This window comes from Gopherus evgoodei, chromosome 10, assembly GCF_007399415.2.
Source record: "Gopherus evgoodei ecotype Sinaloan lineage chromosome 10, rGopEvg1_v1.p, whole genome shotgun sequence".
Lineage (NCBI taxonomy): Eukaryota > Metazoa > Chordata > Testudines > Testudinidae > Gopherus > Gopherus evgoodei.
The window spans coordinates 20,674,628-20,691,233 of NC_044331.1; the positions used below are offsets into that span (position 1 = coordinate 20,674,628).

At 37.3% G+C, this 16,606-nt stretch overlaps 1 protein-coding gene across 2 annotated transcripts in view; it reads left to right on the top strand.

Annotated features, from left to right (window-relative positions):
* The window catches only part of COPS2 (COP9 signalosome subunit 2), a 40,690-nt gene that overhangs the window by 22,835 nt on the left and 1,249 nt on the right, over positions 1-16,606 (top strand). Inside the window, exons 4-12 of one of the 2 annotated variants that reach the window (XM_030577659.1) lie at positions 3,938-4,063; positions 5,480-5,590; positions 5,715-5,792; positions 6,696-6,870; positions 7,634-7,812; positions 7,934-7,986; positions 11,218-11,315; positions 13,720-13,802; positions 16,077-16,135. In XM_030577659.1, the coding sequence (XP_030433519.1) occupies positions 3,938-4,063; positions 5,480-5,590; positions 5,715-5,792; positions 6,696-6,870; positions 7,634-7,812; positions 7,934-7,986; positions 11,218-11,315; positions 13,720-13,802; positions 16,077-16,135 (962 nt within the window). The remainder of the gene's footprint in view (positions 1-3,937; positions 4,064-5,479; positions 5,591-5,714; positions 5,793-6,695; positions 6,871-7,633; positions 7,813-7,933; positions 7,987-11,217; positions 11,316-13,719; positions 13,803-16,076; positions 16,136-16,606) is intronic. The other variant, XM_030577660.1, reaches the window with a different exon arrangement.

A 16,606-nucleotide genomic window follows, 5' to 3' on the forward strand; every position in this document is an offset into this window, starting at 1 on the left:
CAAAAGGTCAGAGTTGGTTACCAAAGAAGATAAAAGGTAAACACACAGTCTAAATCTCAACACTTACTAGACTAAGCAGTATTTAGATCAAGCAGTTTTTCTCACCCCTCTGGATGTTGCAGGTATGTTACAGTTCTTAATACAGTGGCTTTCCCTTTAAGCAGTGACCACTCTCCTCATTTCAAGTCTTTGTCTTCCCAGCATTCTTGTTGCTTCCAGCATAGGTTGAGGAGAAGAAAGGTAAAAGCATGATGCCACTGTTCCCTATTTTATCTCTTCGGTCCATGTGCCTAGAAAACACTAACACAGACATGTCCTGGTAGGTTTTGCTGAGTGACAGAGTTGAGCAATCCCCCATTGTGTGATGTTTGCACAGCCCTCTTGCAGCATTGTAAATGTCTTATCCCTGCTGATTAATGGTCATTTAACACCCCCCTGTTAATGGATCTCCTCCTTTGTTGTCACTGGAAAACTAGCAGTGGGCAACTAGGGCTATAGATAAATTGCAGTTAACTCATTTAACTCACGCGATTAACTAAAAAAAAATTAATTGCGGTTACGGGCAGTTTTAATCGCCCTGTTGAACAATAGAATACCAATTGAAATTTATTAAATATTTTTGAATGTTTTCTACATTCATTTCAGTTAGAACACAGAATACAAAGTGTATAATGCTCACCTTATATAATTTTTTATTATAAATATTAGCACTGTAAAACTAACCAAAAAAAAGTATTTTTCAATTCCCCTCATACAAGTACTGTAGTGCAATTTCATCTTGAAAGTGCAACTTACAAATGTGGATTTTTGTTTGTTTTTTACATAATTGCATTAAAAAACAAAATAACGTAAAACTTTAGAGCCTACAAGTCCATTCAGTCCTACTTTTTGTTCAGCCAGTTGCTAAGACAAACAAGTTTGTTTACATTTACAGGAAATAATGCTGCCTGCTTCTTATTTACAATGTCACCTGAAAGTGAGAACAGGTGTTTGTTCGCATGGCACTTCTGTAGCCTGCATTGCAAAGTATTTATGTGCCAAATATGTGAAACATTCATATACCCCTTCATGTGTTGGCTGCCATTTCAGAGGACATGCTTTCATGCTGAGGATGCTTGTTAAAAAAAAAAAAAATCATTAATTAAATTTGTGACCAAACTCCTTGGGGGAGAATTGTATGTCTCCTGCTCTGTTTTACCCGCATTCTGCCATATATTTCATGTTATAGGTTTTGGATGATGACCCAGCACATGTTGTTCATTTTAAGAACATTTTCACTGCAGATTTGACAAAATGCAACGAACATACCAATGTGAGATTTCTAAAGATTGCTACAGCACTCAACCCAAGATTTAAGAATCTGAAGTGCCTTCCAAAATCTGAGAGGGAAGAGGTGTGGAGCATGCTTTCAGAAGTCTTAAAAGGGCAACACTCCGAAGTGGAAACTATAGAACCCAAACCACCAAAAAAGAGAATCAACCTTTTGCTGTTGGCATCTGACTCAGATAATGAAAATGAACATGCGTCAGTCTGCACTGCTTTGGATTGTTATCGAGTAGAAACCGTCGTCAGCCTGGACGCGTGTCCTCTGGAATGGTAGTTGAAGCATGAAGGGACATCATGAAGGGACTAATCTTTAATTCATCTGGCACATAAATATCTTGCGACACCACCTACAGTAGTGCCATGAGAACGCCTGTTCTCCCTTTCAGGTGACGTAAACAAGAAGCAGGCTGCATTATCTCCTGCAAATCTAAACAAACTTGGTTTTTCTGAGTGACTAACTGAACAGGAAGTAGGACTGAATGGACTTGTAGGCTCTAAAGTTTTGCATTGTTTTATTTTTGAATGCAATTAATTTTTGTACATAATTCTATATTTGTAAGTTCATCTTTCATCATAAAGGGATTGCACTACAGTACTTTTATTAATTGAATCGAAAAATACTATTGTCATTTTTACAGTGCAAATATTTGTAATAAATATAAAGTGAGCACTGTAGACTTTGTATTCTGTGTTGTAATTGAAATCAATATATTTGAAAATGCAGAAAACATCCACAAATATTTAAATAAATGGTATTTTATTATTATTTAACAGTGTGATTAATCGTGACTAATATTTTTAATCGCTTGACAGCCCTACTCACAAAATATTTCAATAATAACAATCCTTCAAAATCTCAAAACTTCATACACACTAAGAATATACATATTTTGACAGAAAAATTGGTTTCCACTTACCATGACCTTTCATATGATATTTTACATGGCATGCTTTGTATGAAATATAATTATATGAGAGGGGTGGTTATGGGGTTTCCAGGGTGATGCTTTAAGGTACAGAGTGCGACCTTGTACTTTTAAAAATTTGTTTAAAAACTAAAATGGGCTGATGACGTTTTACATATCAAGCTCAGCAAACAGAATTTTTAGAGTGTCTTATGAAGTTTAGTTTTCTATATGGATTACAGTAGCTAACATGAGACATCTGTGATAGGATCCTCCTGGGGTGCAGCCTGGGACTATGGGACCGCTGTACCCCCTTAACTCTTTCCAGCCTAGGCTGTCTCTCATAATGCTTTGCTAGTGACCAGCAGCACAACAGCTTGTGGAGCCCCACACACCCAGCTAGATTGCATGAATGCTCCCAGAGCCACTCATGAAGCACTCAGAGAAAGGCAGCAGAGCCAGATCCCCCCAGCTCCCAGCACTGTACCTCGGGAATATACTGTCTTGCATTGCTCAAGATGGGCAGTGCAGATTAATTAATTAGTTCACCACTTCAGCAATGGAAAGTGGTTGTACACCAGCCTTTGCAGCACCTGAGATTTGCCACACGCTTCATACAAACTCACTGGTAAAGGTAAATTGTTAAACGCATTTATTGAATATGAAAGATAGATTTTAAGTGATAGGTGAAAAGTCAGAGTTAGTTACCAAAAGAAATAAAATATAATCACGCAGTCTAAACTCTCAACTCTATTCGACAGGGCAACAACTACATTAAGCAGTTTTTCTCACCCCACTGGATATTGCAGTCCTTAGTATACAGATTTCTCTCTTGAAATCTGGGCCAATCTCTTCTGTTGGAGTCTTGTCTTCTCAGTGTCTTAGTTGCTTGCAGGGTAGGCGAGGGCAGGAGAAGGGCTCAGTATGTGTCCATTCTCTGTTTTATACCCTCAGTCCATGTGCTTGGAAAACAAGTCCAGGCATGTCTGGAGACATTGTTGAGTCTCCATACAAGGTTGAGCAATTCCCCTGGTGTGGCCTCATGCAGGTGAGTCATTGCATCATAGCTCCCTTGCTGGACAGTGGTTGTTGATGGATTGATTGATACCACACCAGGTGTTGGGACTTTTGTTGCTGTTGCCTCAGGGGAGCTAATGTCTGGCTGATTCCATAAATTACAGCAAGTTTTAGTGACCACCATACAGCACAATTCTCATAACTTCATATGCATTAATGATATACATATATGAGTAGAGAAATTACTTTCAGCAGGTCATAACCTTTCCCAGATACTTTACGAGGCATGCTTTATATTTAAGATCACGATTATATAAAAATGAGGAATATGGGGGTTCCAGCATGCTCCCCCAAGGTATAGAATGTCACAACATCATTCACTATAGTGTGTTGGTAGGAAATATGTTTTTACGCCAAATAATATGGCCATGGTAATTCTCAAGTAGACTTCTCTATTTAAACTTCTGTTCTATGAAGATCCACTTAACTCACTTTTGACTCTGCCACTTAGGCGTAATGTGGCCATCCTAAATAGATGACAGAAGATTTAGAGCAATCACAGTCATGCATGACTGCATAGTCTCTCTACTGTAATGTTTTTGGGTTTTCTGTGCATAGTTACAGATGTTACTATCTGGCAACATTCAGTATACAATTTTTCATGATTATGAATATGTTTTTCCTCACAGACTAACTTTCCTGAAATGATGAACAGATATAAACAGCTATTGACCTACATAAGGAGTGCAGTTACAAGGAATTACTCTGAAAAATCCATCAATTCTATTCTTGATTATATCTCCACTTCCAAACAGGTTAGATTATCATTCCTTTAATGTTGGTGGTCCTCCTCCACCTATCCATTTTTTGCATGGACTCTTTGCCTTTTGAAAACCTGATTCTTGGTTTAATTGGAGAACAATTATAATATTACATTTGTTACAGTATGTTAAATATTGTCCCCCACAATTTATTGATCATGTGTTTAAGAATTAACTTGTCTTTAACTTTAATGTCATCTACACAAGATTAAAGCAGGCTAGAAACTACTTGGTATCTCTTACCTGGGATTTCTATGCAGCTAAAAGTCACAAATGACTTGTTTTTCTGCAAAGTGGCTACCACCATCAATAGGTTCTCAAATGTAATTTGTAGTTAAAATAACTCTGTATATTCATTAATTTTGCATTAAGTAAGCAGACTAGGTACAAAGGACCAGGTCCATGGCCAAGCTCTGCTCTCTTTATGCTACCGGAGCTTCTAGCTGGGGATACCCAGCATGTGGAGAATTGCCAGCACACACAGTTGACTTCTGTGTCTTTCTCTCCTCCTGCAACACACGGGGAGGGACAGGTGAAGTGGCTGGAGTGTGATATACTCTAACAGTTCCAAGGATGGATGGCCTTAGGACCATACCTAGTTGGCAGTTTAGAGTATCTGTTCTAAGTTGTGCCAGGAGCTAGGACTGGAGAGAATCAGGGACTCATACCTGCAACCTAAAAGACACTGGGCCCCATCCCAACTGCACCCAGCAGATAATCTGGCCATTAAGTGTACAGAAAGTTTTCTCTCTCAACTTTCTAGATTATCTGATTTTTAAGAAAAAACGCTATTAAACACTCTGCAATTTTGAGTGTTACAGATTGTTTCCATACAGGAACATCATCTGGTCTGCTCTGAGCAGAACAGTCTGACATTTTTTTATTCTTATTTCATGCAGTATTTGAACAGGAGGGAGAAAATATTTTTCTTTTTTTTTTTTTTCTGTCCCTTTTCTCTCCTATCCTTTTACTCTTCTTAGTGTCTCCTTTTCAGTTTCCAGTAACAGTAATGCTAGCTTTCCTTTAGTATTTTTCTCAGATACTTACATAACAATGATTTTATTATCTGCTTAAGATGGATAAGTAGCTTTGGTTCTTGACTAATATGATTAAAAAATTGCAGATTTTAAAACCTTGTGCATCTTATTTTGAATTAAAAGTTTACATCTGGGTGATTTTAAATGCTTTCGTCAGTTCCAACTTCAGTGAAATCTTCTATTTTATGATAATACTGTTTATTATTTATTATGTTTGTTTTGTCATTTTAGTTGCAATTTTTGCTATTTATAAGTAATCGTTCAGTAAGATGCTGATTCCTGTATCTTATTTGTGTTGAAGTTCAAACATGCACTTTTAGTTTGTTCAAACTGACTATATTAACAGGTACAAATTTGCTGTTTACAATTATAGAATTCTGATTTTTTATGCCAGATGGATTTGCTTCAGGAATTTTATGAAACAACACTTGAAGCGCTGAAAGATGCTAAGAATGATAGATTGTGGTTTAAGACAAACACAAAGGTAAAATATATAAATAATACTTAGTTTTATTTTTTGCTTGCTATAACTTTCTTAAATTGCAAGTCTTAATTTTATGAATTCCAAAATCCTAATTGTCCTAATGGCTTTAATTCTTTAATCACAGCTTGGCAAATTATATTTAGAACGAGAAGAATATGGAAAATTACAGAAGATTTTGCGCCAGTTGCATCAGTCATGCCAGGTACAGTAGAGTAGATATTTAAAAAAACAACAACCTTTACTACCCCAAAATTACTTGTAAAATCATTCACTGTAACTTTTGTAGTTAGTACTAATTTCACATCCAGTTTTCAGGCCAAGCATTAGATTTAATTTCTAATTCCTTATCTGTTTGGTAACTTGAAATAAAAATGATAGAATAGTTAATTGCTGGTAAAAAGATTAATTTTTATAACCAGCAGACAGTAACTGCATTATCATTACATTTCACTTGAGTGCAGGAACGAGAAGCCTATGTGAATTATTCTTCCTTATAATATATTATTAAAATTAATACAAACTATTTGGGGGAAAAAAACTATATTTAAACCAACAGAGAAGCAAAAATTCTAAATGAAGCTTAACAGTAGGAGAAAACTATGGCCTTTACTTCATTATGGAAAAAATATATTAAGCCACGTGCATTGGCCAAATCAGCCTCTAGCTTTGCCTATCCTCTCCATCTTTATGCTGAACACCGATGATGTACACCTGGGAATCTGGCCCATTCTTAGCAATAGTATGGTCATGAATACATCACTGCTCTATTGCAGAGATTACGTGGCTTTAACTTTTTTATACTGAAGGAAATTCATAAGATATGAAAGGTATAGAAGATCAAGTCTTGAAGTCCTTACTCAAGCAAAATTCATAGTAAAGTCAGTATTTTTACCCAAGTGAAAAACTCTCAGAACTTGGTCCGTGCTAGCTTCCTTGAACATAATGTTTTAATTTCACTGGTTGTATTAAAATTACGGTATTTGGAAACTTCCTTATTTTTGGCAGGAGATTTCTGAAAATATTTAACAACACACTTCTATATTAGTAGAATGGTGACCTCAGCATTATTTCAAGATTCACAGTATTCATTATTACTCTTTCCTAGACTGATGATGGAGAAGATGATTTAAAAAAGGGCACCCAGCTACTGGAAATCTATGCATTGGAAATTCAAATGTATACAGCACAGAAAAATAACAAAAAACTTAAAGCACTATATGAACAGTCACTGCACATCAAGTCTGCCATTCCTCATCCACTGATCATGGGGGTCATCAGAGGCAAGTTGTTGTTTTTTTTATATTACTACTTTAAAATTCCTTTGTTCAGACCAGTGTCACTTAAATTAAAAAATATCTTACTTTTTTTATGTTGTTTCAACTGAAAATACATTACAGAAAACATTCCAAATGTCTGATCTCATTGAATTGCATTGGCCACTAAAAAAGCATTAGGATTCAGTGTAAGTACCTATTTAATGGCCAGTAATGGTTGAATGAATTGTAGAGAGGGCATGTATCGTGTCTGAAAGCACCATTCACTGGGATATGACTATCACTTGTCTCTTCTGCTGACAGGAAACCTGCCAATTAAAGTGGTAAAAGGAAAATAATATTACTCATTTGACTTTCTAAATAGTTTTTCTAAAAATACGTTGGATAGCTCCCATAAATAGATAATGTTGCTATGTATTGTCTTTGAAGTTTGTCATTGGGATCAATTTCAACTGAGTAAATGTATTAATTGCAACCTTTTTGTTAAAAGATTACAAAGGTATACTTTTCTTTATAGTCACTGTGTGATCTTAGGAGTGGTTATTTTTAATAATAATTGAACTGGAAAACCAAAGAAGACACAGCTGCCTTATATTGACGTGCTAATGCTTTTTCTCAGCAGTTTTAATGAATTAAAAAAAAACAAAAAAAAAACCTGAAAATTATATTCAAGAATCAGTTTAAACATAGCACGGTACATTCAGTGGAATCGTTCTGATAAATGGCTGCAAGCACACAGCTTCTCCTTTCATCATTGTTTTCTTTTCAGAATGTGGAGGCAAAATGCACTTAAGGGAAGGAGAATTTGAAAAGGCACACACTGACTTTTTTGAAGCATTCAAGAATTATGATGAATCAGGGAGTCCTAGAAGAACCACTTGCTTAAAATATTTGGTCCTAGCAAACATGCTGATGAAGTCCGGAATAAATCCATTTGACTCTCAGGAGGTATACTTATAAGTGTGCACAAGTCGGCTTAGCTGCTGCTTTTCCAATTTAATAGAGAGATTGGGATAAATAGCTTTTTTTGCTACCTAAATGTACTTATTATGTTTTTTGTTCTATGTAGGCTAAACCATACAAAAATGATCCAGAGATTCTAGCAATGACAAATTTAGTAAGGTAAGATATTTTATTTTTCCTGAAGGGCAAAGCTACTAGCCATGAAACAGATATTTTGTTTTGTTTTGTTGAAAATAATACAAGCAGACTTTTTCATAGGTATCAAACCAGCGTTTTGGATTTTCAATGTTTCTGTTGTTCAGAAGCTTTCTATTTAGTGTGATCTATGTCAGTAATACTCACTGTGGCTCACGAGCTGCAAGTGACTCTTGAATGTGTCTCCTGTGGTGCTTTGCAGCACATGATATTAAAACACTGTGTGATTTAATCAGGATGCTTTCACTATGTTATTAACCAATTATTGTTGATACTTGGTCAGTTATTTTGGTGTGTGTGTGTGTGTGTGTGTGTGTGTGTGTGTGTGTGTGTGTATATATATATAATGTGTATAATATATATAAAACTAAATATTTCCCCTGACATGCTGTTTAAATATGAATATATAGTACTACAGTAAATAAAACTATGAATTCATACTACTGTGGCTCTACTGGGTAATGTTGATTGCTAATTTGGCGCATGAACCAATGAGGTCTGAGTATCACTGATCTATACAAAATTCTCTACAGTACCAGTTTAAAAAGACCACACTAAGAACATATACTTTTTTGTTTTATATCTAAAATAGTGTATCAGGTTGAATTCCTATCTGGTGTCATTAATGTTATTGTTTTTCCCTAAAGGCCAGTGTCTTCCAAATATCCTAATTCTGAATCATGAGATTTTATTGGCAAGACCAGGGAACTGACTAAAAAGATGTTCTTTGAGATTGGAACATCCGAGAGATCACATTTGTTTGCTGGTTTTATGGCTAAATTGCCTCCAACTATCAGCTTATTTACTGTGATTGTCGTGAAAATTTGATTGAATGTTGTATTCAGAAGCAAGAATTATCTTTATAATTGTTATAATTATTATAATTATATTTAATTGTATTTATTGTATATAAAGGCTGCAAATTTTATTCTTTTCTTTCCAGGAGCTGATCCTTCTTTCTTATAGTTCACCATAGTATTAAAAAGAACATTCACATGGTTTTTTTTCAACACGAGTGCTCTTTTTTTTTGGTAGAAGTTCAGTATACTGCATGATAATAGAAGCCAAGATATTACTAGTCCTGGAATAGAGGGTATTTTAAAATGTTTGCAACTGCATTTCTCATTGGTGTTTCAAGGCATTCAGAGTTTCTAGGCTGGCCAATGCTGACTATGCACATTCAAATTTGGTCATTTAGAGCAGTGATTCTCAGACTATTGTACTGGTGACCCCTTTCACACAGCAAGCCTCTGAGTGCAACCCCCCCCCATCCCCTTATAAATTAAAAACACTTGTTTATATATTTAACACCATTATAAATGCTGGTGGCAAAGCGAGGTTTGGAGTGGAGGCTGACCGCTCGCGACCTCCCCATGTATTAACCTCACAACCCCACTAGGGGTCCAGACCTCCAGTTTGAGAGCCCCTGATTTAGAATCTGATTTTTCAGAGTTGCTGACCACCTGCAAATCCAGTGGCAGCTGGGAATGCCCAGGACTTCTGAAAATCAGGCCTGTTAAGCTTTCCTTGAAGGTTGATATTGTATGTTATATTAGTAGGATAATTTGGAGGCATTGATGTGCAGTATTTTCGCACGTCAAGGCATGTGTGCCAAAGGAGTTTTATTGCAGGGTTTTTGGAATAGAGCTTTCAAGTCTCAAATCCTGTGGGCAGGTGTCCCCCTAACCATATGAAGATCCAGAGTGCTACATGGCTTTTTACAGAGAATGTTGTCAGCGGTGTTTAGGCCCTAGGGTATCGAGACCATCAGCTTAGGTAGATTGTATTGACACAGTTCTTTCATGCTTTGCTGTGAAACCAACCAGGTCCTGTCTGCTGTAAGCAGCTTCTCTCTTGATAAATAAGAAGCAATCTGTTTTCAGTTCTCTTTTGCAGTCAAAAGATGGGGAATTCCTCTGTCTAAATATTGAAATATATAGTTAACACTGTGGGCGAAACATTGTTCAGATACAACTACTCTTTGCTATCAGCTTCTCAGAAACAACACCACCCTTTCTGAAGCCAAAGAGGCATATGCATTATTGATCTAATGATAAATAAAGGATTTGGCAATCTGTGGAGGGATTATTTCAGAAAATTTCAATTCCATATACCTCCTTTCTACTTCAGCTTCATGCTTTCATGTAAATTTGAGACAGAAGGAACTCCCATGAGCTTTAGGAAACCTGCTTTCAGTCATACTACCTAATTTATATTCTTTATCTTTACATCTGAGTATGTTCGTCTCTCAAAAATATGAAAGCAAGTAAAAAATACAGCACAAATTACAAAGCTGCAGCAGATAACATCAATTTTGTTAAAGTTACAATGCTATTCTTAATTTCTACTACAATTAGAAACTAAATTTGCATTTAGATTTTCTAGGGAACTTACACATTTTGTACATTGTAAAACAACTTTGCTTGTAGGGAACCCTTTGAAATTTTATACGTAATTTAAAGGCCATTTAATTATGAGATGTTTTATATCAGGGTTATCAACTACTACAAACATTTGCTTCTGTGTTGTTTATCGTCTCCTCAGAGTTGATCCACAATGAAGTCTTAATGCTGAGGTTATAGCATCATAATTATTTTGTCAGAGAGTTTGATGTTTATAAGCACAAAGATGACTTTGCTGTAGACTTCGGTCAGAAAGAATATCCACACTCTAAAGGAGAAAGTCATTACTAAAACACACACATTCACAAACACAGTTAACAGCAATTGAATGCATATACTGGACAATATATTGCTGATGCCTCTTGGCACTTAAACACATGAGGTTCCAATAAGGTGCAACAGGACACATCCATAACATAACAAAACAATTGAGTAACTTTGAGTGACTATATTTTTAGTGTTTTTAATAGGATAACTTTTTTAAAATACAAAATGTTCAGGACCAATTTATAGTTGCAAAAGGGCAGAACATTCATATTAAACTTCTGTGAACATTAACAAAATATGTAGTAGAAGAAATGAAGGAGCTACAGTGTTATGTTAAGATGCATGTTTTCAACACCCTTTTATCTTAAGCATCTTCAATTTGTAATTATCAGAAAGATTGTGAATGTAATTCTTTGCTATCAATATTTAATATACTTTTTTAGTATTTGGAACCTGGAAATCTTATCCAGTTCTGAGACTTTTTTTACTTGACAAAACTGTAATTCACTCTCCTCTCTCATTGAAGTGCCTATCAGAATAATGACATCACTGAATTTGAGAAGATTCTGAAAACAAATCACAGCAACATCATGGACGATCCCTTCATAAGGGAGCACATTGAAGGTATGGTCACAGGAAGTTGTCACAGTTCAGGGCAACTGCACCTATGTTTCCCCTGAGTGGGCACCAGCTTCAGGCTTCCAGCTCCCTTGTTTTTGCCTTTCTGGTTGGAGACCCATGTGTCTCTCCCTGCAGACCAGGGTATTTCTAGGCTGCATGGTTCCTTGCCTTCACTATGTTCTTCCCAGCACAGGCAAGTTGCCCAAAGGCATGTGCTTGCTTTCTCTTCACACATGGTTAACAGGCGTAAGTGCTACAGTACCACACAGTTCTTTGTGTGCAAGCCTATTTTTTTATTAACATAAAAAGCAATACAGAGAAAGCATATTAAAAACAATAACGAATCTACACCCATGCTGTTAAGCTTACCAGATGTTACTCTAACATAGATTCTGGCAGGAGTCATCCTTCATCCCTTTCTCCTTCTGTCTAAGGGGATTCAGCTTGTGGTTACAATTCATTATAGCTTAAACTCTGAACAAGCACACTTATAAGCTGTTTAGTCCACTGTTTATACAGTTCAGGAGTCTTTGACCTGGAGTTTCTAGGAGCATGTTGACCATGGGCTTTCCTACTTTGAGAGTACCTTGAAAAAGGAGGATTCAAAGTGAGTCATTTGCATCCACTTCACAGGTATTGGTCCAAAAAGTCCTTTGAAGTTCTAATGCCATCCAGAGGTTGCATTAGTCAGTCTCCTATAGAAGATAGATACACTCAATGCCACAGGAACACAAACAATTGCATTTTTAATACAGTGGACCCCAAAGATGTTAAACTTAATTCAGAGTTTAGCTTCATTCCACGAACATCGTTCAGGATATTGTCAGTCTGTCCCAGTTGTAATTCTGTTTTTTCCCTTGCTTGTTAAGATATATTTCTTCTGCATTGGGAGAATAATAAAAAATAAATTGTCCTTATAAGATATTATTGCTGTGAACAATACAGTTAGTGTTTAAACACTCTATCCTTGGAAGTCAGAGTTAATGAGATACTTTGCTATATAACTGTGAAATTTACCAAAATAATAGTTGCTTTTGGTAAAAGGAGCACACTTGCAACCAGATTTATGAATAAAAACAGCAGCAAACCTAGAGCCTCATCTATTTGAAGTAATGGAAAAATTACAGTTGACTTCAGTCAGCTTTGGATTCGGCCCGTATTGAGAAAAAGCATATGTGCTTAACAGCTCATGAGGGCAGTCTGAATATTACTAAAACTGTTATTCATAAAAGATATATAATTGCATGGAAGTTATTGGGTCAGATCCTATGATGCAGCCAAACTATGCAGAATGTGATGGTGTCTTAAAACTCAATCTTTGTGCTCCCTAGTGGTGCTCTGTACAGGTGATCCATCCTTTCCCCTGCGTTGTATTTTGAGGACATAGTATAGGGACCCATCAGCCAACCCCGCCTTTTTCTCAAGCCATACTCCATTTTCATTACTACACCAGAAGCAGGGAGAGTATTTAGGGTTCGAACTTCTATCAGCTCTTTATCACTGAAGGATCATCCTTAGGCAGAGGTGATCCTTCCTGGACCAATTAATATGGCTTTTTAGCCAAATGTGATTGATAGTGCAGTGAAATGTGACTATGCAGCATTGGAGGATCTGGTCCATTATGCCATTAATTGTCACTAATGAAAATTAAAAGTATTGTTGTATATTCCTATATAGTGTTACGTTTGGGTTTTCATGTGAGAGACTTGATAAGCATACAAACAGCAGTAAAAGAGTCAGCTGGCTGAGTGAAGGAAAACAGAACAGGCTTAAAAAATATTAGTGAATAGCGAACTTCTTTTGTGAACTTCCATATATTTTTATTAACAGCTCATGCATGCATATTTTTAATTTATTAAACTTGCACTTTATCTAATAAGAAAGTGAAAAACATTCTTAGCTGCTGCAGAGACTCTTTATGTTGCCACTCTGTCTCAACTCCTTGTCTTGTTAGGCTATTAAACTCTGCTTCCACAAACAGACTTCAGTGGGGTTACTCCTGTGTTTAAAATCAAGCATATGCATATTTGCAGGGTAGTGCCTTAAACTTCTCACATTTCTGTAGTAAGCTGAGATGGTGAAGATACTGTGCAATATTGTGTACTATTTATCCAGTTTCTTAGAATAATTTTTAAATAGCTACAAACTATTTTGAAAACTGTAATTTCAACATTATCCAGTATTCCTGCTAATATCCAGGCTGAGCTACATATTGTGAAACAACCAGTGAAGAAAGTTGGCTTATTTTTATAATGTGGGAGTACTTACTACCATATAGGAATATAGCAGTCAAGAGATGGAAAAGAACTACTAGATATAAATATGGAACTATATTGCACACGTGCTCATTTGAATATGTAACCATTGTTCTTTCAATAGTTACTTATTTGTTTTTCTTCTCTTACAGAGCTTTTGCGAAACATCAGAACACAAGTGCTTATAAAATTAATTAAGCCTTATACAAGAATACATATTCCTTTTATTTCTAAGGTACTTATCAGAGGAGATTTGTATTTGCTTAAATTAACGACAATTATGAATCAGCATAGCTGTCAAACAAATACAGCATTTCCCTAAATGGAACATCTGAAAATATAACATGGCCCCCAAAATGCAATGAATAGGATGCCGACAGTTTTGCAGTGTGGAACTGTACATTTACATGTAATCTGAATAATTCTTATTAATGCTATGGTAAATGTTTAAGATGTTTAGCTGCCAATTTTGCAGCATAGAGACACACTTGCTTAGAGGGAAGTGTAAAAAATACTTGAAAGTGCAGAATTTCTCTTAGGCAATTATAATAACTACGAACTAGCATGCACAAATTCTGATGAAATTTCAGCTGTTTTAAACCCTTCTTGTGTAGCAGATATCATTAAAAGTCAGTGATGTCAGAGTTATAAGTCTGACAAAAGGTGGAATAACAATTTCATAAATTAAAAAGCCAGAAGGGACTATCATGATTATCTAGCCTGACCTCGTCCATAATAAAATTGAAGTGAATTTCAATTGATAGTGAGAGGGAAATGTACCTTTATGACCTTAGTTAATGTTGATTAAATTGATGGCATGCTAAAATGTTTGAGGTACCAAGGAAGAGTTAAGCATAGGTTTTATAATATAAGCACAAAATCTAAGGTTGATAAAATTGTCTTTACACAGATTACTGTAAGTAATTATTTAACTTTTTTTTTTTTTTTAAGATTCCATTTGCACTAGGGTGACCAGACAGCAAGTGTGAAAAATCGGGACAGGGGTAGGGGATAATAGGCTTCTGTATAAGAAAAAGCATCAAATATCGGGACTGTCCCTGTAAAATCGGGACATCTGGTCACCCTACATTTGCACAGAATTCATCAAATTTGCAGCACAAGATAGGCCAGGAGCTTCGCTACTTCTTACATATTTGGTCTTCTGAAGCACTGCTAGTGAACACATGCGGAGGCGCTGAGTTTTTCTTTTCTCCGGGGTGCTCCACCGCCACTCTGCCCTGAGGCCCTGCCCCCATTCCACCCCTCCCCCAATGCCCTACCCTCATCCTGCCCCTTACCACCCCTGCTCTGCCTCCTTTTCCAGACCCTGCTCCCACTCAGCCCCTTTTCCAGGTCCCGCCTCTGCTCTGCACCCTCCCCCAGATCCCTGCCTGCTTGCTTCTCTCTGCCCTCCCCAAACCTCTCCCCTAGCTGCCAGTCAGCTGTTTGGCGGCACCTCCAAACAGCTGCACCCGCCATTTTTTTTCTGTGGATGTTCCAGCCCCAGAGCACCCACGGAGTTAGCACCTATGAATGCATGCCCATTCCATTCCAACTGTTAGACCAGGGCTGGCCAAACTGTGGCTCACAAGCTGTATGCGGCTCTTTTACAGTTAAAATGTGGCTTGCAGAGGCTCCCGCCCCCTCATTCTGCATTCTCTGCCTTTCAGACTGGAGTGGGGAGGGGGTGGAGGTGGAGCTCAGAGCGTCTACCCTGCAGTGATGTGGTGGGGTTAGGGGCTTCTCCCAGAGACGATGGGTGCCAGCTGAAAGTGGGGGGGATACAATTTAAAGGTTCATTTCTCCCTCAACACTTGAGTCATGCTTGCTCAGGCATGCCCCTCTTCCCCTACACTCAGTGGCCCCACACTGCAGCTCCCAGGTATTAGCGGCTCCCAGCTTGCCAACTCCAGCAGCTGCCGTGCAGCGAGGGGGCCCAGTGGCACCATCTGACAGAGCAGGGATGGCAAACCCTAGCGGAACTCGGGGGAGGGCACATGACTCCCCGCAAGTGTTGTCTCAGCTTCTGCCCATTGGAGGATCTCAGGGTTTCAGCCCCTTAGGGTGTGCCTGCCGAGGCTTGGGGCTTCAGCAGGAGTGGTGATGAAGCCCTGAGCCCCGGCAGGTGCGCCCCTGCTCTCAAACTTCTGAAGTTTGCCGCATGAGGCACAGAGGGTGAGTACATTTGGCCACGACTGTATTAGACCTCCTGTGATCTGATCTGTTCCTTTATGACTGCAATAAATGAAAGAGTTCTCTGCGGGAGCTGCTCACTGAAATTTAGGGGTGACATCTTGTGCTCTTCTGAGATGCTGCTGATCTTTTTCCTGTTGACAGTGTATATCTTGGTTGTTCTTTTCCTATTCTCTCTGATTATTATTGACTTGGTACTATAGTCTGACATTAAGAAACTGAGCTCAGTACTTACATGTGAAAATTAAAATAAAAAAGATTAAATGTTGGTTGCAAAATAGTACGATGGCAACATAACAAGAGTTTTCTGTCTTAGGAATTAAACATAGATGTAGCTGACGTGGAGAGCTTGCTTGTGCAGTGCATATTGGATAAGTATGTACTTTCCTCCTGTTTCTGATTAATGAATAACTTAAAAGTGTAGTGTAGAAAAAAACAGCAAATTGTGTGTGTGTGTGCGCGTGCACGTGTGTGTGTGTGTGTCTGTGTGTCTGTGTGTCTGTGTGTTTTCCCTGAAAATGCCATTTGATTCTACAATTATATAAGATAATGTGTAAGCTAAGTCCTTTGTAGCTGTCTGGGTTAGTAACGTGAGTCATATTAGAAGATGTGAATACAGAAGAGTTTTAAGTAGTTTGAATAGTATGATTTTACATTACCTTTGCATTTTATAATAGCGTATAATTGAATCACTATGCCAAATTATGTAAATTACATATTACTTATATAAAGGCTGAGATTAATTATAAAGGAACGGTGTGTAAACCTCATAGATATCTCAGCCATAGTTTATAAAACAACTGGAGAATTTTGTTGTATTGATTTATTTTTTTAGTTTGCTGCATT